The sequence below is a fragment of the Plutella xylostella genome, chromosome 14, assembly GCF_932276165.1.
Source record: "Plutella xylostella chromosome 14, ilPluXylo3.1, whole genome shotgun sequence".
In the NCBI taxonomy this organism is placed as follows: domain Eukaryota; kingdom Metazoa; phylum Arthropoda; class Insecta; order Lepidoptera; family Plutellidae; genus Plutella; species Plutella xylostella.
Genome location: NC_063994.1, coordinates 7,459,367 through 7,480,847, shown reverse-complemented (window position 1 = coordinate 7,480,847; position 21,481 = coordinate 7,459,367). Strand labels below are relative to the sequence as shown.

Below are 21,481 nucleotides of genomic sequence, written 5' to 3'. Positions count from 1 at the left end.
TACTCATCATTAAATATTTCAGGATGTACTCTTCTTACTGTATGTAATCATAATAATCAAAACAACAGCTATTTCGAGATCACATTAATATATAAAAATGCTGAAACTCTTTTTTCAACTAGCAGACAGACTTTTGCATCAAATGGCCAACTATTTGTACTGATACATGTTTCTAACCTTAATGACAGTATCACATGCATTGCACTAGCACGATCAATACTGCTTTTTCTATTGTTAAGATCCACTGATCTGAGCCATAAGAAAAATATCACTAACATTCGATGTTATAGATAATTTAATAGATATAGATTCTCACGGTGAGATTGAATGTTGTTATGTAGAATCCTCTGGAAACTGTAATAATATACTAAGAGTGAATCCATGTGTTAAATCCTTATGTATTCTAACGGTCAATATAAGAAGTGTTAACTGTAACTTAGACCCATTTCTTGTGTTTATTTCCGAGATTGATATAGACGTAGATGTCATCGTTCTAACAGAATGTTGGTCAGATGGCGAATCTTCTATACCCACTGTAGAATCGTCCTAATAATATATTATCTTAGTGTTTATGCCCGCTAACAGATGTCACTATCTAATTGCCTGCATCGCGGTATTAAGATTTCTTTTGATACAATGACTTTCTGGTTGTTACAAATATACGTTACTTCTGTCAGCAAATAGTGGTTTGATTTGGACTTGTTCATGGTCCTACGTTAGCCGGATTGCGGAATCAGAAAGTCAAATTTTGATCCGACGCTAGTATCGGGGAACAAAGAGTCCCTGAAGGTGCTTCGGGTGGTTGGCCTGAGCGTCAGCCAGCGAGAGCAGCCAGTGCAGCGCGGACAGCTCCAGCATCGGCAGAGTTCTTGTGTGCCCAGCGACTGACGGCAGCAGTGGCGCCGCGAGCAGCGTCACCACGTCGGTCCACGCGTTAAAAGGACGAGCAAGAGAGAAAGTGTATCACAGGAATCACAGAAACCCGGTAACCACCAAGTGAACGAAACGTGAGTACATTTTGACATTATCAGCTCAGAGAGTCCCTCAAAAGTGTCAGTGTCATCAGTGATCAGTGAACCTTAGAATAATTAATTGAAGTGACAGTGTCAGTATGGACAGTAAGAAAATAGAATTATTATCTGTAGTTGAAACGCTCTCTTCTCTTTGGTAGACAGTAGGTAGTTAGAATAATTATTTAGTCTTAGAATAATTTTACAAATATTAGTCAGACGGGAACCTATGCCCGATCTTGGATCTGTGAAAAAACAAATTTAAAACTTGTAAAATTTTCAAAATTTCTTGACATATCAAAATTCCAAACATTGTCTACGTCTATCAAAATGTCTTTTTGTGTAAAAGGTCAACTTGGATTAATTTCTCATATTGCAAGAGCGTATGAAAACTATAAAAAGGCACCAAATGCCCGGTTAACTAAAGAATCATACTTACAAACCAGACTAGAGGCATTAGAGGCTCAATTCAAAATTGTTACTGATACTCATACAAAGATATTGTCTGAAGCATCCGATGAAATATTAGATAACCACGAATATTTCTCAAGCGACATGTACTCGGAGGTAGAAGAATCGTACTTTATGTACAAGTCAGACCTAAAGGAAGCTCTATCCCGCGTCGTGTCTAGTGCATCGGCTGCTTCTGATGAGATAAACAAACAAGCAAATACCAAGGGGGGATCTCATGTTCACTTGCCTAAACTTATAATTCCGGTGTTTTCTGGCACATATGTAGAATGGATATCATTTAGAGACTTATTCTTATCATTGGTCCACAACAACGATGCATTAGACAATGTACAAAAAATGCATTATTTAAAGGCGCACCTCTCTGGGGAAGCTGAGCAGCTCTTACGGCATGTACCAATCACAGCTGCAACATACGACGAGGCCTGGGTGACGTTAAATAATAGGTACAATAATAAGAAGTACTTGGTCAATTGTCTAATGCAACGATTTATGGATCAACCTACCATTGTAAATGAAACAGCTGGTGCAATCAAAAATGTACTAGATTTAGTGAATGACACGTTGAACGGTTTGAGGAATCTAGGTGTACAAACCGAGTCTTGGGATGTGTTCATCATTCACGTGGTTTGCTCAAGGTTGGACTCTGAATCCCGAAAAAGTTGGGAAGTTAAAATAAGTACCTCGAACGAACTGCCAACCTTGAACGAATTAATGCAGTATCTAGAAGCTCGATACAGATCCCTTGAATTCCTAGACACCGAACCAAAACCAACACATTTACATGCAATGCACGCAACTGCCACCAGTGTCCATGCAGGAACCATAGGGTGTGCCTACTGCAACAAACGTGGCCACAAAATCATCCACTGCAAGGAATTCTGTAAGCTACAATATGAAGCACGACACAAGTTTGTTATAACCAACAGGCTATGCTATAATTGCATAGGCCGTAAACACTCTGCCAATAGCTGCCGCTCCATCAACACATGCCGCATCTGTTATCATCATCACCACTCATTGCTTCATCCGACGCCAGCTTCGGGGTCGCATGTGGGTGGATCCAAATCATCACTGGCCGTAGAAGTCAAGGCAACAGGTACCAATGCCAAAGCAGCATCGGATAACCCTGGATCATTACCATCGAATACAGTCCACCGTTCGAATCAACTAGCATCATTCCATTGTCATCAAATCAACAGCATGCATACAAAAAATACACCAGGTGACAACGGTAAGCAAATGAATGAAGGCGGCCACAAATTGAGAATCGACAGGGCCAACACACATTCAGCTTGGTCACGTCACTCAAGCCATTGGTCATCATTCAAAAGAAGCCGAGTATCAAAACGTTCGAGGAAATCATTCAGCACACAGTCCCACGCTCACGACCCTTCCATCAATCACTCATCTGCATGTCCTACCGATCCATTCAGTCACAGCTCTGAAGTCCAGTCCAGTTGGAGACGAACTTGGATTTCTAATAATCATCATCCCCAGGTCGGTAGTTATTAGGTAGATTGATTACGCAAATTGTCGAAAAAATTGGGTCGTAGTATCGTATTTCGTGATAGTAAATTGTATTGCAAATTAACTATGTTAAAATTTTATCTTATCTGTCATCAACTGTTATCGTTCATCATTTGATATATTGTTATGTTGTATATGTATTTATGTCTTTTGCAAATTCTTCATAAAACCGAGTACCAATCTGTCTCAACCAAAGCGTGTATTTTCTACTAAATAGTTTTAAGATCGCGCAAGGTGCATACCGATGCAATTTTTATCTACCTTTTGTTTCTATCAATGCATCTTGTGACACCCCCTTGACCTCATGGTGGGCGGTAGTTAAGAACTATATGTTCTTGGTGGGCGGTATGTAGAATCGTCCTAATAATATATTATCTTAGTGTTTATGCCCGCTAACAGATGTCACTATCTAATTGCCTGCATCGCGGTATTAAGATTTCTTTTGATACAATGACTTTCTGGTTGTTACAAATATACGTTACTTCTGTCAGCAAATAGTGGTTTGATTTGGACTTGTTCACCCACACTGACTGGCTACAAATCATATAATACTGTAATTAGTCATAACCAAAATGATGGAGTTATTATATTTGTAAAAGACCAACTGAAACAGACCGAAGTATACGAAAAAGATATTAGTGAAGGAAACTGTCTTGTATTAACTATAGATAACGATTACACCATTATCTGTTCATACCGTCCAGCTTGTTTTAAAAACCCATCGAATTATCTAGCTTCCCTAAGTGACCTTCTAAGTAATATAAAAACTAAGCACATAGTATTAACAGGTGATATTAATATCAATATAATGCCAGACAACCTAAATGAACATTCTACTAACTATCTTAACTTGATGGCAACGTATGGCCTCCGCCAAGCTGTAAACAAGCCTACTAGAGAACGTAATTGCCTCGACCACTTTATGATTAAAACTTATCACCAAGCACAAACACTTGTATTTGAAAAATTCACTGATCATGCTCCTATTTTATTATATCTTAATAATGTACCATTAACAAAAAACAAAATTGAATATCAAATTATGACGAATATACCTAGAGTGAATAACTGCTTAGCAAACAAAAACTGGGATTTTTTCTATGGATTAGCTAACGTGGATGACGCAGCAACATACCTAGTCTCTACCCTTAAAAATTTTATAGAGGAAAATAGCGAAGTTAAAAAGATAGCAAATAGGAAAAGACCGTTAAAACCGTGGATTACTACTTCTCTTATCAAATCGATACGCAAGCGTGACAAATTGCACCAAAAGTTAAGGGAACATGTCACTAACGAAACTCTGAAAATAGAGTATATTAGATATAGAAACACGTGTAATAACTTAATTAAATCTTTGAAAAGGCATTACTATAAAGATAAATTAGCTCAAAACACTGGTAACACAAAAGAAACATGGAGGATAGTGAAGGAAGTATGCAATTATAGAAAGAAAAATACCGTAGCTACAGATCTTTTAAATATTAATAATAATCCAAAAGAATCTTTAGACGTAGTTAACAAATACTTCACCTCTATTGGCGAAAACTTAGCAAATCAAACACTAAAAAAACTAAATAAAACCGACAAAGAACTAGCACACGAAGCCTCAAAACCTGAAGTCACCTTCTCAATGTTCATAACTCCAACTGATCCACACGAGGTTAACAGAACAATAATGAATATGAAAACTAATAGTGCACCAGGGCTTGATGAAATCCCCACTAAAATACTGAAATCGTGTAGCATTGTTTTATCACCATTGATAGCACACATCTGTAATATGAGCATTGAGACAGGGGTATTTCCAAATATATTCAAAAAAGCCAAAGTAACACCTATTCATAAAAATGATGATAAAAAGTCACCCAGTAATTACCGACCGATTTCAGTTCTAAGTTGTGTTTCAAAAATTCTGGAGAAGATTGTTAACAAAAGGCTCATAAATTATCTTGAATCTAACAATATTCTCTCTGCAAACCAATACGGATTCAGACCTAAGCGCTCAACTGAAGAGGCTATTTTAAAACTGACCACCTGTATAACTGATCATGTTGATAAACTTGACAAATGCATTGGAGTGTTCCTGGATCTGCAAAAGGCATTTGACACAGTGTGTATACCTATACTTTTAAGTCGACTCAGTAATATAGGTGTTAGAGGTAACTCTCTTTCATGGTTTGAAAGCTATTTGACCAATAGGACCCAGTGCGTGCGCGTGAATAAACACTCAAGTGATGATGCTGGTTGTGTATATGGAGTACCACAGGGTAGCACACTAGGCCCAACACTATTTCTGATATATATTAATCACCTATGTGACCTTAAATTAAACTCGGCCAGCATCATTATGTTCGCGGACGATACAGCCATAGTTTTTCACGGCAAAACATGGGACAAAGTTAAAAAAAACACTGAAGAAGGCTTAAAAGTGGTTACTTCTTGGCTAGAAGATAGTTTGCTGAGTCTCAATGCATCGAAGACCAAGTACCTTAGTTTTGGAAAAACTTCTATATCGAATCCCCCTGATGAATTTGCTGTGAAGGTTCATGTATACCCTTGCAATAGAAACCGAACCGTTAATCATATCTGCCAATGTCCCACACTGGCCAAAAGTAGTACAATAAAATACTTAGGAATCATTATTGACGACAAACTCAAATGGCTTCCACAAATAAATGCGTTGAGTAAGAGAATCCGTAAACTAATATACGTTTTCAAAGCCCTACGCTTAGTTGCCGATAACAACCTTCTCCTTCAAACCTATACAGCTCTCTGCCAGTGTGTAATAAGCTACGGAATAAATGCCTGGGGTGGAGCATGTAAAACTCACCTCATACAAATTGAACGCGCTCAACGTGCGATACTTAAAGTTCTTCTTTTCCTGCCTTTTCAACATTCCACTACTACTTTGTATGAAAAAGCTAATGTACTAAGTGTTCGAAAACTTTTTGTGTATCAATGTCTGCGAAGATATCACAGATTAGACGTCCCATTCTTGCCCCCCAATAGACGAAGAGTTGATAGATGTCCAGTACCCGGGGCAAAAAGTGCTTTTGCCAAGCGACACTACTCTTACCTAGCCCCCACTATTTACAATATATTTAACTCTATATACAAGGTGAAGACAGCTAGTAACAATGCAATAAAAAACATATTAATCGAGTGGCTGCGGACGTTTGACTATGAGGGTCTCGAGAATCTAATAAGCAAGAAGTTGTAGTGTCGTGCTTGTTTAACTTCTTTGCATACTTATATTGTATACATATTTAAGTAATTTCTTGTACTCACTTAGAAAAGCTCAGAACTGTTAGTTTGTTTTGTTATGTATAATTTTATAGAGAGTGCTGTTGTTCTTACCTATAATTAAAGTAAAGATAATTACATATACCTACATTACATACAATCGCAAATTATTGTTATACCTACCACAAAATATTGTCAAAATGAGATTACATTACTTTTTATTTAATTTTGCATGTATGCATGTTAATTATAATTAAACTAACAATATACTTTGTTAAATTGTTTAGTTAACATATAATTTAATTATTCATAGAGCGTCAAAATTTCTGTACAATTTCTGGGAAGGCACTGACTCCTGACATACAGGTGCTCCTAGTTTAGGAGTCAGGGCGTCACCATTTAAGTTAAGTTTTTATTGCACAATAAAATTATGTTTATGTTTATTTATGTAATTTCCGATCACAAATGGTTCTCACAGATTAGGCGGACGATCTCGGTGAGTCGGCCCCGATTCAGTCGGTACCGAGCGAGTGACGACGGCGCCAATTCCATTCGTCTGGACACTAGTGGATGCGTCGACCGATTCAATAGCTTTCGATATCGGAATCCGTGTAGAATTGTTGAGGCTTTTGCAGTTATAAGTACTTATTATGGTGGATTAGTTGAAATACGTGAATTGAATGACTTATATTGTATAGCTCAAGTCAATAAATTCAATTGGCATACATGATTTTACCTTCTTTATACTCGCAGTTTAATTATTTGGTAAAAACTACTTCATTTAAAAGTTAGGCCTGATAGTAATGGTCATCGCCTTACAACGGCTTCCGCTGCACATACGGGTCGCAGCACTAGCTCTAATACCTTCAGCCTCCTTTGGTCAACCAATGCCACAGCTACCTGTCTAAAGTAATGCCGCGTTTTGGGTGCTTCTCAAAATCTCTAGATATCGTCAACGCCACCAGTTATCAGCTGTGCCGCTTTGAATTTGGATCTGGTATAAAAACACAATCGTCCTCGCGTTCCCGACCGACTGACTGCAGCGGATCGGGGTCGGGACGTGACTTCGCGGCAAGTTCGACGACCCCGCCGCCGCCGCCTCGCACTGAATGAGAGCGTCTACGGGCGTAAGGGTCACTCTATCTTATGAATAATGAAGCTTCGGAGCCTTGACTCTATATCGTTGCGTTAAAAGTGCCGTTTGCAGGTGTAGTTCGTTAGTTTTTTAGACAAGGTGGAGTAACCCTCCTCCTGTGTGGCACCCGGCCCTTCGACCTCAACTGAACCGATTCACGGCCGATTTCAAATACTGATTCTACATATCTGTGAAATTGAACGGCTTCAAATTCGAGTGCAAATTCTACCTCTGTAAAGATATGGGATGATGAAAACGAATTTAGTGAACCTAGAATGTAATTTCTAACAATTCTGTGAAATTATAATTCCAATAAAACATCCAATAACGTACTCAAACATTCCAGTTCCTCTGATGAAATATTGTATTCTTAACTACATTTCAGAAACCCGCCTACGTACTGTACCTACCTACTCCGATACTAACTAAGTATTTATAATAATTGGGTTGAATAATATCGTATATAAATTCGTATCAAGGTGCCTCTAAATAAGTCAATTGATTAAGTTCTAAATATGAAGGGCTCTTCATATAACATAATAGAGGTTAGATAACGTGACCTTATGAAGACATCACCATCTTATCTTAACGTACCTAATACACACTAAAAGGTAAAGTGTTATACGTTTGACGTTGTATGCGTGTTAGTAACATGGTTTACTTAAACGGATGGATCAGGTCTCATTGTACTTTTGTGAAAGTATAACAAAATAATACTTAGGCTTCTTTGTTGTTTGAAAAATGATTTGATGGAGAGGCTTCTAAGCTATAAAAATCGGCTCAGCATTTTAGAAGTTAGGAGTTTATTTCTTACTAAGTGTGAGAGATATCTAACTTTGTTTAGGTTATTGTTCAAGTTGTCTGTTTTTGATTATTTACCTACCTACCTATCGTAAATTCTTGTAATATTCAGAGACTTATCTTGAATTTATACTTACTTCTTCATTAAAATATCAATCTGTAAACTTCGTTCACTTGTAGTACTTAGTAGATTTAGCTTTATTTTATGTCTGAATCCTAGCCTCAAGTACCGACTATCAACAACTAACTTGATTTATTATTTATTTTCAGGCCTCGACAACCGGATATCGAACTCCATCACCGTAAATTCCCCGTGAGTATACTCTTCTCATAATTTTATTCACATACATACATAGATAAAATAACTTCCTCACCACTTTTACCAGCTGTGGTCGGGATATGGCCACCATATTTTGAACTTTTTGCCACTGGAACTTTTAAGGGTCTAAAAACCAATGAAATATTTTAACTTTTCCGCCGGTTAAGGGGTTGACATACTTGTAGGTACATTCCGTGGTGTACCGCTTATGCTTGAATTGATAAAATAAATATTTAATAATTATGAATTTATCATACGCGTAATAGATACCTACATTCCTTATTTCTGCATTTTCGTTATGAAATCGAAATTTGTTATTGTTTCTTTAACTGCAACATGTATATGGATAGTGTTATAATGAATTTCGTTTCCAGCGATGTGGTCACGAAGGAGTTGGGTCTGTCGGAGAGCGACGACGAGGCGGCCGCCGCGACCACCCGGTTACACCCGTAAGTGTTTCTTTTACTATCTACCGTTTCTCTATTGTTCCTTAACTCAGTTGGTTCAATACGAAAATGAAATGAAAATATGTATATTGTAAGAAAGTAGGTTAACTAACATTGTGTTTTGGCTCCCAAACTAGGATACCCTGTACTATGGGTAGCCAGAACATATAACTTTGATGATTAGAAGTGATTGGATAATTCAATTTACATACAACATGAAAAGAGATTATATTATCTTCATCATTATCATCCCCTGCCGACAACACTCTGTTCTCGGCCTTTCTCATCCAGTGTAGACCACTTGTCTAGCCCATTTTAGTTTATTCTCTTTGTTTTTTTTTCTTAAATCTACCTTACTCACGTAACTCTTCATCTCCCACCAGGATCCTCTCCCCGATCGGCTCGGGCGGCAGTCCCAGCTCGGACAGCGAGTCCTCTCGATCAGACAGCGAGTCGGAATCCTCATCCGAGTCGAGCGCCGCGCCGCCGCCGCCGCCCGCGGACCAGGCGCCCACGCCTCGCGACTCCTGGAGCCTGAGCAACTTCGCGCCGCCCAACGCCCAGCTTCCAGACCGGGCCTTCGAAGCGGGCAAGGATATTGCGCACGCGTTGGCTGATGTTAAGGGGAAGCCGGTGAGTTGGTTTTGGAAGTTTTAGGATTAGGATGTGGGTGCAATCTTGGAATGCTGTGCGCAAACAGTGGAGCTGCATTAAGGTGATGAATCGTGGTGGAAGGATTGGACATTGGAGGGTGGGCAGGACGTATTTGATGTACAGTGAAAGTGTCTCAGGGAGACTTTGTGATAGATAATGAACGGAATGATAATTAGGGAGATTGGCATGTATTCAATTGTCATAAGGAGTAATTTGCGACATCGGGATAGATCTTAGTTTCAGGTTTTGATTTGACTGGCTATTATTATATCTGCTTTTCTACATTTATTCTCAAACGCAGTATGTCACTTAATGCAGAATTTAATCTCACTTTTGTGTTTAACATATATCAGTATTCTCTTGTGCTCGTCACATGACACAGTATCCCTCAAATTCCTTCCACAACCGCAATTAGTTTCCCACAGCGACGTGACAAAACGAAAGGTCATCAATACGAGCCACGCATCGAGTTGCAAAGATAAATAAACGTCCCCGTAAGGACTTTGCTTATGCATATCTCGTCGGATTATTCTCTATAAGTGATGCATTCCTGGTACATCCAACACATTCGCTTGTGGTGGTCAAAGGATTTAGTAGTGCGGTTTCCATGTCCCTATCTTTTAAACATAAAGGTGTTAATATTTAACAGCAGACAAGAGTGAAAGTATAGATTGAAAGGTCAAGTGAAAATGGAAGTAAACACAGTAAACTTGAATGTATTGGTGCAATTCCTGTACAACGCGATCGAATGGTCGCAGTTCAACATCCAACAGCGGTGGGTCCAACTAGGCTTGCTCAAGAACAGCCTCCGAGAGACTTTGCAGGCTTTTGAGGCTAATCTTCAAGAAGCAGTGAGTGTAGAAGGCAGGGGCGGCGCGTGGGAACAGTTCAATCTGCTGAAAGAGTTGTTGTGGCGAGCTGTGGAGGTGGTTGATGGTGAATTGTGCGCGTTTCAGGTTTGTGCTTGATTGTCTAGGTTGGTTATTCGAAAGTGTGAGGCTAATTCTTTATGGGATTTATTTTTTATCTATAATTATATTGCCTTATTTTTCTGAACAATGTGTGAATGGTTACTCAGAACCAAGTGTCGTGACGAACAATAATTGTTTTATCTAGCCAGTAAAGTGTAGTCTTTTCATCAATAATTATTGTATTTTCCCCTTATATGATCCTCAATAGTCCAATGTCATAGTTGGCCAAGTCGGTCCGCATTTGGTGGTCTACTCATGCACATATTTATTAACTATAACCCTTATATCTTCGTCCACACAGTCGAATATGGTAGTTATTGTATACCAAGTCTGTATATTAACTTTAACCCTTATTATGTTCGTCCTCAGAGTCCAATATCGGAGTTGTCTGACTCGGAGGCGTCATCACCGTCGCCGGGCCACCGCCGCCGCCGCTCCGTCAAGCCGCAGTCGCCATCTAGTGACGAAGACGCAGAACAAGTGAGACTTTATACTATGTTCTTGCAATAGACTAATAATATCATAGATCACTTTTGACGGCACTTGGAGAAACATAGCGTATGCCCTGCAGCGGGTTAACATAGGCCATAGGCCAATTTAGGCTTTCTTTACTCTAATTCAAATGTATCCTTTCCTTAATCGAATTTTAGGATCACATGTAAGGTGAACATGGTTCTGCTATGGATGATTTCGACGTCCCTCGGGCATGTTGGGGTTTATGATGTTAAAATAGAACTTAATTACTTATCCCTTTTCTCTATCTATAGGCATTGCCGCATTTCAAGCTTCACTACCATAAATTAACATTCCGACCTCTCATTCCAGCCGTCCCCGCGAGCTCAACCCGCCCAGGCGCCGGCGAAGCGCGGGAGACCGCCCAAAGCGCGCACCTCCGAGGAACGGCCGCCGAAGAAGAAGCGTGGGAGGCCCCCCAAGGTGCGGGCCCCCACGCCGCCGCCCGCGTCGCCCCCCGCCCCCTCTAGCGGGGAGAGCGAGGGGGAGGCGCCGCCGCCGCCGCAGCCGCAGCCGCTTGTGGATATGAAGAGCCATATCTTTAGGAAGGTGGGTTGTTTGCGTTGCTTTATGTCTTTAAGTTTTGAGTGTAGTAGGTAAGGGATGTCATCTGTTTCTAATGTAGTGTAGGTATCCTAGGAACATGACTACTTCTCTATCAATCTATTTACCGTAATATTATCCATACGGCCTACTTTACAAGAGGCGACTCCACATCCTGTAGTGTTTATGGATTGAATGCAATTTTACTACAATCTCATATTTATCTCGGCAGGTATTCACGCCCCGAAAGGGCGATGAAGGCGGCGGGAAGGGCGGAAAAGGAGGAAAGGGCAAAGGGGGCAAAGGCAAGGGGCAAGTCACGATCATCGAGGTCACCGCCCCCGAATCCGGAGCTGATGACGAAGAGAGAAGGCACCGGGATCGATCAGACGAGCGACGGAAAAACGAGGAAGCAATCGCGGCCAGACTATCACCCCCCACTGAAGACTCGGCCAGAAGACGAGATAGAAACTCACACTCACGAATCACAGAGCGGAGGTCCGCCGAACGGACGGAACGATCCGACCGGTTGTCCTTCGATAGAATACCAGACAGACGGTCCACCGAACGAACGGATAGACTATCCTCCGATCGGACAGAGCGTCTGCCATCGATACCCAGCGATCGGATATCAATACCGGCAACCGATCGACTCTCAACCGAAAAGCTGGATAGACTATCCACCGATAAGTTGGATAGACTGTCGACGGATAAGTTGGATAGACTGTCGGTGGATAAGTTGGATAGACGGTCGTCGGTGGAGAGGCGATCGGCGGATAGGGTCCAGGAGCGGTACGTGAAGGCTGAAGCCGATGTGGGGTCGGGGCTGATGAAGTCTGTCGGCTCTGAGAGGCTCTCGGAGACTTCGATAAATGGTTAGTGATTGGAACTTTATTTTTGTATCTATTCTCGAGTAGGTATACGTAATATCCTGAAATATATTCTGTAACTATATGTGTCCCGATTCCCGAAGCTTGCTACACACATATGGTATTAGCCGTATTAGTTACTACGTGAGCTTGCAACAGTTTTTTAAGACGGCCATAGACAAAGTGTAAAATTTCATATTTCTGTTAATTTTTTGTTCTGGTTTAACGATAAGGCCGCGCATATTGTGCTATCCCCATTATGTTCATAATAATTTATACCTAAATCTGCTGTATACAATTAAGAGTATTCATAGTATCTTGTCACTTCTAGCCGCTCTTACTCTTCTTCTCACTCCTCCCCTCTCCCCCAGGCCGGCGCCCGCCCCCCCGGCTGCTGGTCCGGGTGCCGCTGGCCCGTCTCCGCGGGGACACGGTGCGCCGCGTGCGCGCCCCCCCGCGCCCCGCCGCGCCGCCCGCCTCGCCGCCCAGTGGGGACAATCAGCAGGTATGTTGGTTGTTAGTGGTAGTAAAGAAAGAAGAAAGAAAGAAATGACATTTATTTAGAGCTACACGAATACACCACTTACACAGAAAAACAATTTACATAGTAATAGTAATGAGGTTGTTTTAGGGGTAAATATTGAATGATTAGTGATATTGACTTATGTCGAGGACCTTCTGCCCGCTTCGCAGCCTAGCGTGGATAATCAGCAGGTATGTTTGTGCATGTGGTTCCCTAGCTACCCCCCTCTCCCCTTATAGGTCGCTTACACCTAACGAGTACAGCAGGGCGATCACGAAAAATATAGAATCGAATGCGAGTGCGACTAGTGTCAACTTGACAGCACTTTCGAACACTTTTTACCTATCGAATTGACAGTTGTCGCACTCGTATTCGATTCGTTAGCTCTGTTTTTCGTGATCGTCATTTGCTAGGCGTTCATTGGTCGAGTACCGGCCGATTACACTGACGCGCCCCTGGACTCGTTAGGTGTAATCCCCCCAGGCCGGCGCCCCCCCCCCCCCCCCCGGCTGCTGGTCCGGGTGCCGCTGGCCCGTCTCCGCGGGGACACGGTGCGCCGCGTGCGCGCCCCCCCGCGCCCCGCCGCGCCGCCCGCCTCGCCGCCCACCGGGGATAATCAGCAGGTTGGTTTGTTGTTAATTCTCGACGTAAGGTCCTTTTGGACAGTTACAGTCACCTTTCTGGACATCAGGGAGGTCTCACCACCCCGGAGCCACTCTCCTAGAGTACTGCGGCTTTGGCTTCAGCGGCTAGATCCACTGCTCCATGGATCCCTGATGACTTATGCCTCGCTGACGGTATAGTGCCTGAAGTTTATGACCGAGTTGGCGAGAGCTACAGGTCACTCTATAAATATAATTACCACGTAATTTAGAAAAGCGGGTTGCTTGGTCGGTTACATTAACTTGTGTCGTGGGAAAATATGTGTTAAGCAATACTGTGCAATTATTTTAATGGTAATAATCCTGCCTAATCCGCAAGGCAAAATACAATGTGTGTGTATATAGTAGCTATGTTATGTTTTTCTTTAAAAATTCATAAGATTAAATGCACTGGATTATGCATTCAGTCAGCAGGTTTTGAATGTTTAAACTCCTTATTCGTTCTCAATTTAAACACATACATTTAGTTTGTGGCCATGGTCAGGTCCGAAGGACGAAAATGTGGTTGACCGATTGTGGTTATGAATAAGATTACACCAAAATGTTTAATATAAGAATGTTTTGTTCCAGAGTGGCAGCGTGGGCGCCACGAACCACGAGCGGGCGCGCGCCGCGTCGCCGCCGCCGGGCTCGCTGGCCGACGTGTTGTCCGATGATGAGCGAGACCACAAGTATGTAGCATATGAGATTATACTTTGGTGGGAGGGTATAGAGGTTATTTTTGAGTGAGACAGGTGATCACAAGTATGTAGCATACGAGATAATACTTTGATAGGGTATAAAGGTTACTTTTGAGTGAGGCTGGTGACGGCAAGTGTGTAGCACACGAGGTTACACCTTGATGGGAGGGTTTAGAGGTTGCTTTTGAGTGAGGCAGGTGACCACAAGTATGTAGCATACGAGATTACACCTTGATAGGATGAAGGATACGATACGATAAGGTATAAAGGTTCATTTTAAGTGAGAGATCCTCCAATCCTCCATCCTCCAGATGGACTTTGAAGCTTTGTAAACACTGAATTCCTTGTATAGCAATCTTCATCATCCACAATAGTCGACCACTACTCCCCATCGGCATATGGCAATCCATCTATAAAAATACTAAAACATGTATTTCCCCCACAGACACTACCTAAGCGAGGCCGCCCGCCTCCGCAAAACCGCCGAGCGGGAGCAAGAACCACTTCAACGGGTCATGCTCTACCTAGAGTCAGTTCTCTGCTTCGTGAGAACCGGAGAGGTGTTGGAACAGGAACTGGATACCAAGAGAGCCTTCACTATATACAGAGAGACCATAGAGTATATAAAGATTATACACTCGATGCCGCAGCGGTTTCGCGCGTCGCCGCATTCCACGTTTAATAAGCTGGATATATTGAGGTGAGATTGGTTTTGAATAACTTGTTTAGATGATAGATAGAGAGGATAAAGAATGAAAATATAAATAGTGTAGAGTGAGTGATAGGGTACGGTAAAATGGCGTGATAGTAGATGTTATAGAGTAGCGCAGACGTCTCTGTAAAAAATTTAAGGCATATAAAATGTAAACGTACCTACCAGTAGAGTTTCCAATCTAAGTTTCCAGTTGATTATGTATAGTACCTATGTAGATAGCTACATCACTTTTTTCTTCTGACAAACCTATGTTTAACTTGTTTCATTTTGATTTATCAGTTGTGCCGTCCATGCAACCTTTGGCTTACTTCAACTATACCACTTTTAAAGTCTAACCTAACCATTTTTGATGTTATTCCAGTCTTCGCGTGCAATCCCTGCTGTACCTGCGCATGTTCAAGATGTACAACCGCGAGGTGAAGGAGTACCACAAGATCGTGCAGGAATACCAACAAAAGGTATGTGCGAAGGTACGACTCCCGCCCGCTGGCGTTTAGGCGCACGGGCTTTTTTATTTGTTTATTTTATTGTTTTATGTTAATGTTTTATTTTTATTTGACTGAGCTAAAAATTGGCTTTATAAAACTTATGTTTTATTCCTATATTTTATGTTATTCCTAAAATTCATGTTAATTATTTAATAACATCTAAATTATGCATATATAGAGAAAATATTTTCTAATTCTTTTCAAAAATTTTCTTCTTGCTTTTACCATTTAAATGTAAGTGTCATACCCAATTTCGACATCTGAATTAACACAGATTAACCTTGTAAACGTTAAAAGAGAGTTGTTATAAGTTTAACGTGTCCGTGTCGCCTATACTACCGTTACTCCCAAACGACTTACCCGATTTTCATAATATGAGAACTGAGGGGTCCTATCGTGGGAGTGGTAGATAGAAAACACAAACGCAGGGAATACACAATGGTCACTGTATTTCAATGTTCTAAAGACATGTAAGTGAGGTAGTATTTTGCTTAAGAAACTATGTATGTATGTATGATGTTACAATAATTATTTCTAACGGCTAACATTAACCCCCCACAGCCGGCGCACCCCGAGTCCGTGTCCCCCCTCTCCCCGACCCCCAGCCCGGCCGGCTCCGTGGGCTCAGTCGGCTCCGGCTCAGCCTCGTCCGGCTACTGCTCGCTGGTACACTCTGTGCCCGCGAGTGCACACAACGCGTTGTTGCAGCTGACCAAGTATTACACGTTCCTGTATGTGGCGCACGATCTGTGGGAGCACGCCGACACGTTGTGTAGGCAGCCGCCTAACCAAGGTAAGATTTAACAACGACATTAATTAATTATACTATTATACAATGTATACTTTATTGCCAGGAAAATATATGTATAGATTAGGTATACCATCAGCTGCACAAGCAAATTGTTACCTAAACCAGGCTCGTCACCTGTGCTATAGGTAACAAGCTATTGTTGTTGTTTTCTACAGTTGAAGTCCCAGGCAACCTCCACACACATTTTAATCAATTAGTTGCAAAAAAGCCCAGTGACGTTTCAGCTACATACCTACATAATAGAATAGGTGAAGATAGAATCTATGGGGATTATAATAAATGAACTTACCTGGAGCTCTAGGCCCTAGACTATCCACATAACACATCTAACGCCACACAAATTTGTTCTCCAGATCTGTTCGTGGCAGTGGACCGGAAGTGTGGCCCGCTCACACTATTCTCCACGTTCCGCCATCTCGTGGGCTACGTGCGCCACGCCATCTCGCTACTGAAGCAGGCGCCGCGCGAGTGATGACGTCACAAGTGATGGCGTCGCGACGCGAGTGATGATGTCACGAAGCGAGTGATGGCGTCGCGGCGCGAGTGATGGCGTCACAAGTGATGGCGGTGGATGGTGACGAGCGGGTGTGACCGGACTGGACACGCAGACGCCACGGAAATTCACGTAGTTTAGAGAGAGTCAAGAGTTTCTAACACATAATAAGGTACAAAATCGTTTAAGATTATTGATGCTCGCAATAAAAACGGTGTTCCGAAGCCTTTGATAAGATTATGTAGCGTGGCTCGGCGAGAAGCGAGTTTTGCGCGTTATCTCTACTTATATTATATTTTTGTATACAATTGTGACACGGTTCAACGGATTTTTAAAAATGAGAAATTGTAGTTTAAATGTCGGATTTGATACAACGGTTTTATTAGTTCGTCGAGTCGGAACAGCTTTGTATTTTTAATTGTAATTTTACCGGTAGTTTATACATCACTAATGAGACACACATAATGTACGAGTGGAGGAATCACAAGTTAATTTGATGGATTTCCTGACAAGATTGTAAATCACAAAATGAAGCGTCTGCTCATCATCATCTTAAAGGCAAATAAACATAATTTTCGTATTGTAAGTGATAGCCTATCATATCCTTAGATGTTATTTTGTGTTAAATTAAAGGTTTACTTTAAAAGTGTAATTTTGGGAACAGACATGACGAATTGTTTACAAAAAGTAACCGAAGTTATACGAAGAGACATGACGGGTGAGGGCCAATATGGATATTTAAATATCTTAGAAACGGGAACACGAAAAAGTAGAGCGCAATAATTTTATTTAATATTAAGCGTGCCTCGACAGCGCACACCGCGCAACAACCACCAATGATAAACTTAAACACATCACCCGATGATTCCAAAGTCATACTATAGAGGTATATCAATGAACAATAAACCGAATATTTTTAAAAGAACAATACCGTGAGCAAAATCAATTTAAATTTTCCAATCCTAACGATATTTTGTCTTATAATACATATCAGGTTAGTAGACATCACTTTTATAACGTATTTTGCGATTCTTGAATTTAATGTTTAATTAATGACAATAAAAGATCAAAAATGAGTTTTTCCGCGTTTTGCCGCCGATTGTGTATGGTCTGTGACTCAGTGAGAAATTATATTGAATGCACAATAAGTAAGTTTGTACCTACATTATATAATAATTATAAATTATTAACGAATGACGTGATTCAATAATATGATTTGATAAATGCCGCGCAGACGTATTTTTAGTTAATAATAATATATTTTAAAGTAAATTAGTAATTATATTCAAGGAAACACAACAGACAGAAATGAAGTTATTTTTTAATTTCAAAACGATCGAAATAAAGAGAACACACATGGAAATTTCGATTCCTCTCGGTTGTTAAATAAATTTATGTTGTGATTGTACATAATAAATATAAATATTTAATATGTATACATTTTGTAAGAGATATACCTGTTAGTGCCAGATAATGTAGGGTTTGTATTCGCAAGTTGTGTACCGAACTATTGAGACGCTACAAATGACAAAATCACAACATTTATATTTAAAAAAAGTGAATTTCACGCGACGGGACAAACAAATGAAACTTAACAATTAGACCGACAAGAGATGCCTTGTACATAATTAGTTTTAATTATAAGAAATGTGTAGTTTTCAATCTATGTTTTAATTTATGTGTAAACCTAATTTAAGTGGACAAGGAGTTAACATAATAAACGTTGGCGTAACTTAAGTGTGCGTGTAAGAGGCCTGACATGACGCGAGTGAGTGAGTGTACTTTTTTATCATAGAGAAAAGTGTATATTTTTAAAATTGGATATTGTAAAGTGTATAGTAGGGGCTTGCAGCGTTCAGTAGTAGGTGTTAGTGTAAGAGTAAAGTAGTTTGAATGCGGACCCGCCCCGCTAGTTACCGGATAGTTGAGGGGCGTCCCACGGACCGGCTCAACTCAAATCAACAACCTAACTTCAAGTTCAAGTTTTTCGTTTTCAAATTCAACATGATTCCTTTACTCTTTTGTTGGTACTTATATTTTAAATTTCCATGTTTTACTTGATTTGTTGAGTTATAATTTGTAATGTTATTGTATTTTATGAGTGCATTGATGACACTTGCCTGGTTTCTAAGAGATTCAACATCACAAAATAATTATATTTCTTTAAATGCTGTTCAATGGCACCTACAATATTTTAGTTACAGATCTTTTAAAATTGATTTTATTAAAATAATTACTTCATGAATTTATGAATCATTAAGTTGAATCATATCAGTTATAATGTTAATTGATAGAATCATGCCTTTAATTAGTTTGAGATTTCTAAAGCGAAGATTACTTAAGTGTGAATTCAATACTAAATAATTATGTATATGCACTCCATATGAAATCGATTCAAAGGTACGTTTATTCAGTATATTTATTTGTGATTAACAAGCAAAGCCTTACAAACACCATGTTTTAAATTTAAGTTTTATTATAATTATTACAGAATCCAGGAATTAATCTGTTGTAAATATAATTTTATTATTTATTTTAGTTACAAGTTACTAGCGCATCTCCATCAGAAACTCGCAATTTAATGTTTTTTTTTTGTTATAAATCAATCTGTTAGCTTTTTAAAATTTGAATTATTATTTTTGGTGTATGAATGTTCATTTCATGTGTTGCTTTTATTGTTTTATAGTTTCTTTTTCTAAATTTTTACTTTCTATTGCATAATATTTTGTTGTGTCATTTTCCACCGCGCGATTGATTTATTTTAAGTTTTACTCTTTTGTATAAGAATTGTCGTTGTGCCTAATACATTCATTCACCATAATGCATGGGAAGTGCGAGTTTTTACTCCGTTTGAGTAGTGAGGACTAAACGCGAATTAGTATGGGGCGGGAGAGTCGCCACCTAGCGGTATACGCGCTGCACTAGCTCCGCGCCATACAAATTCGAGTCGATTTCACTGCTCGATCGGTTAAGAAACCTACACTTGGCCCACAGACCGGTATGACACAACTCTTGGTGCAAAAATATTAGCACTAAAAGTGACAATGAAACAAGATCAACTTAATGGAACCCAAATAGATAATTGCAACATATTTTTTTGAGAAAAATCTCAATTATTGATCAAAATGAGCCCTAAAATTGACGCCAAATTATTGACATTTTATACTATTTAAGATAATGAACAATTGAACGCTGGTTTAGGTAATTTTAGTAGATCATCTTTTAGTAAATTGTAAAGAAAAAACATTTTCTTTTTTAAATGGTAGCCTCTCGTGTTGATAGCATGTATAATTTGTTTTTTTATTTTATATATTCGCGTTAAGAATATGTATAAATTTGTTTTCCTCTAATTTTATTATTTTGTGTAAACATACCTTATGTTATTGATGATAGAATACATTAATTTTTATGTATGGATTTATTTTTGTTTTCTTTTTTTTCCTTTGGTTTTTGATTTTGTTTTACAGATTTATGTGTTATGTTGAATCAATTTGCATTTTTTTATAGAAAATTACACAAGGCCAAAATTTTAAAGTCTACAGGCGGTAGGTTTGCCAACTAATTTGGCCTTATTATCCACATGCATACAATATATAGCAAATACATCGTCACTACATAACTATTTATTATTAGACAAGAGTCAATTTGTATAAGTATGATAACACCAATTCATTAATTAATGTTTAAAAAATGGCAAGGGAGTATCCAATTCGATCAGAAGGAGCTGTGATAAATCCATACTGTTACATACCTGAAGATTTTTTGCAAAAGATAAAGATTCGTTTTTTATACCATGCGCGGTATCTTATCAATACTAAAACAGAAGATAATAATGATGAAGATGCAATAAAGGATAGTATCGCTTGAAGCCTGCCCTCGCATTCACTACAATATACTCACGCTCGGATCATGAGTTGCACACGGGATATTGTTTTATATCCACATTTCTTGCTTGCAGTGTGGCCTCTAACGGCTATCATAATGAAAATTTAGCCTCATTGTGCTAAAAATACAGCTCCATTAAACTCTGCACATTGGATATAACCAGCCCATGAAATGCCTTAGGTAAATTAGGGAAAGTGTCTTTTTTCAGCTGCCATTTAGTCGGTAATAAACTTAGAGAGTATATCAGTATGAGTTGCTATTCAGAACTGTGCATTGTAGGGTTCGGGTTCGGGAGAGTACTAAGTGGGTATTTGGGGGTTACACGTTTATTGGTTCATGAATGTAGGTATTAAGATTGCTTGCCTAGGCCGCGCCAGCCTTACCTGGCAACTTGTCTAAGAGTGCTTACATAGAGAATCGGGTTCCCTGTATCTACCTGTACCGGTAACCTGATTATGCGAAAGCGCTCACTCACGGAGCATTTCCCGGATTTTTAAATGTCATGAGCGCTTTCGCATAATCAGGTTACCGGTACAGGTAGATACAGGGAACCCGTTTCTCTATGTAAGCACCCTAACTCATGTTTTTTTCCATAATTCCGGATTGAATATTTATCACTGTTGTGTGAATGAGTGTTGGGAGTTGGCCGGATGGGCGATGCCTTGGCAAGCGTCTAAATGCACCATTACGGAAGTATTGTAAAATAAAATAAGGAAAGT

General features: G+C 39.8%; 1 protein-coding gene across 1 annotated transcript in view; it reads left to right on the top strand.

Moving 5' to 3' along the window:
* The window catches only part of LOC105383511 (AF4/FMR2 family member 1), a 111,885-nt gene extending 91,591 nt beyond the window's left edge, over window positions 1-20,294 (top strand). Inside the window, exons 10-22 of the mRNA XM_048625561.1 lie at window positions 8,461-8,503; window positions 8,884-8,958; window positions 9,339-9,588; window positions 10,950-11,060; window positions 11,406-11,642; window positions 11,869-12,511; window positions 12,877-13,010; window positions 13,442-13,651; window positions 14,261-14,361; window positions 14,816-15,070; window positions 15,447-15,555; window positions 16,135-16,366; window positions 16,738-20,294. Coding sequence (XP_048481518.1) covers window positions 8,461-8,503; window positions 8,884-8,958; window positions 9,339-9,588; window positions 10,950-11,060; window positions 11,406-11,642; window positions 11,869-12,511; window positions 12,877-13,010; window positions 13,442-13,651; window positions 14,261-14,361; window positions 14,816-15,070; window positions 15,447-15,555; window positions 16,135-16,366; window positions 16,738-16,856 — 2,519 coding nt within the window. The 3' untranslated portion in view covers window positions 16,857-20,294. The remainder of the gene's footprint in view (window positions 1-8,460; window positions 8,504-8,883; window positions 8,959-9,338; window positions 9,589-10,949; window positions 11,061-11,405; window positions 11,643-11,868; window positions 12,512-12,876; window positions 13,011-13,441; window positions 13,652-14,260; window positions 14,362-14,815; window positions 15,071-15,446; window positions 15,556-16,134; window positions 16,367-16,737) is intronic.
* The last annotated feature ends 1,187 nt before the right edge of the window (window positions 20,295-21,481 follow it).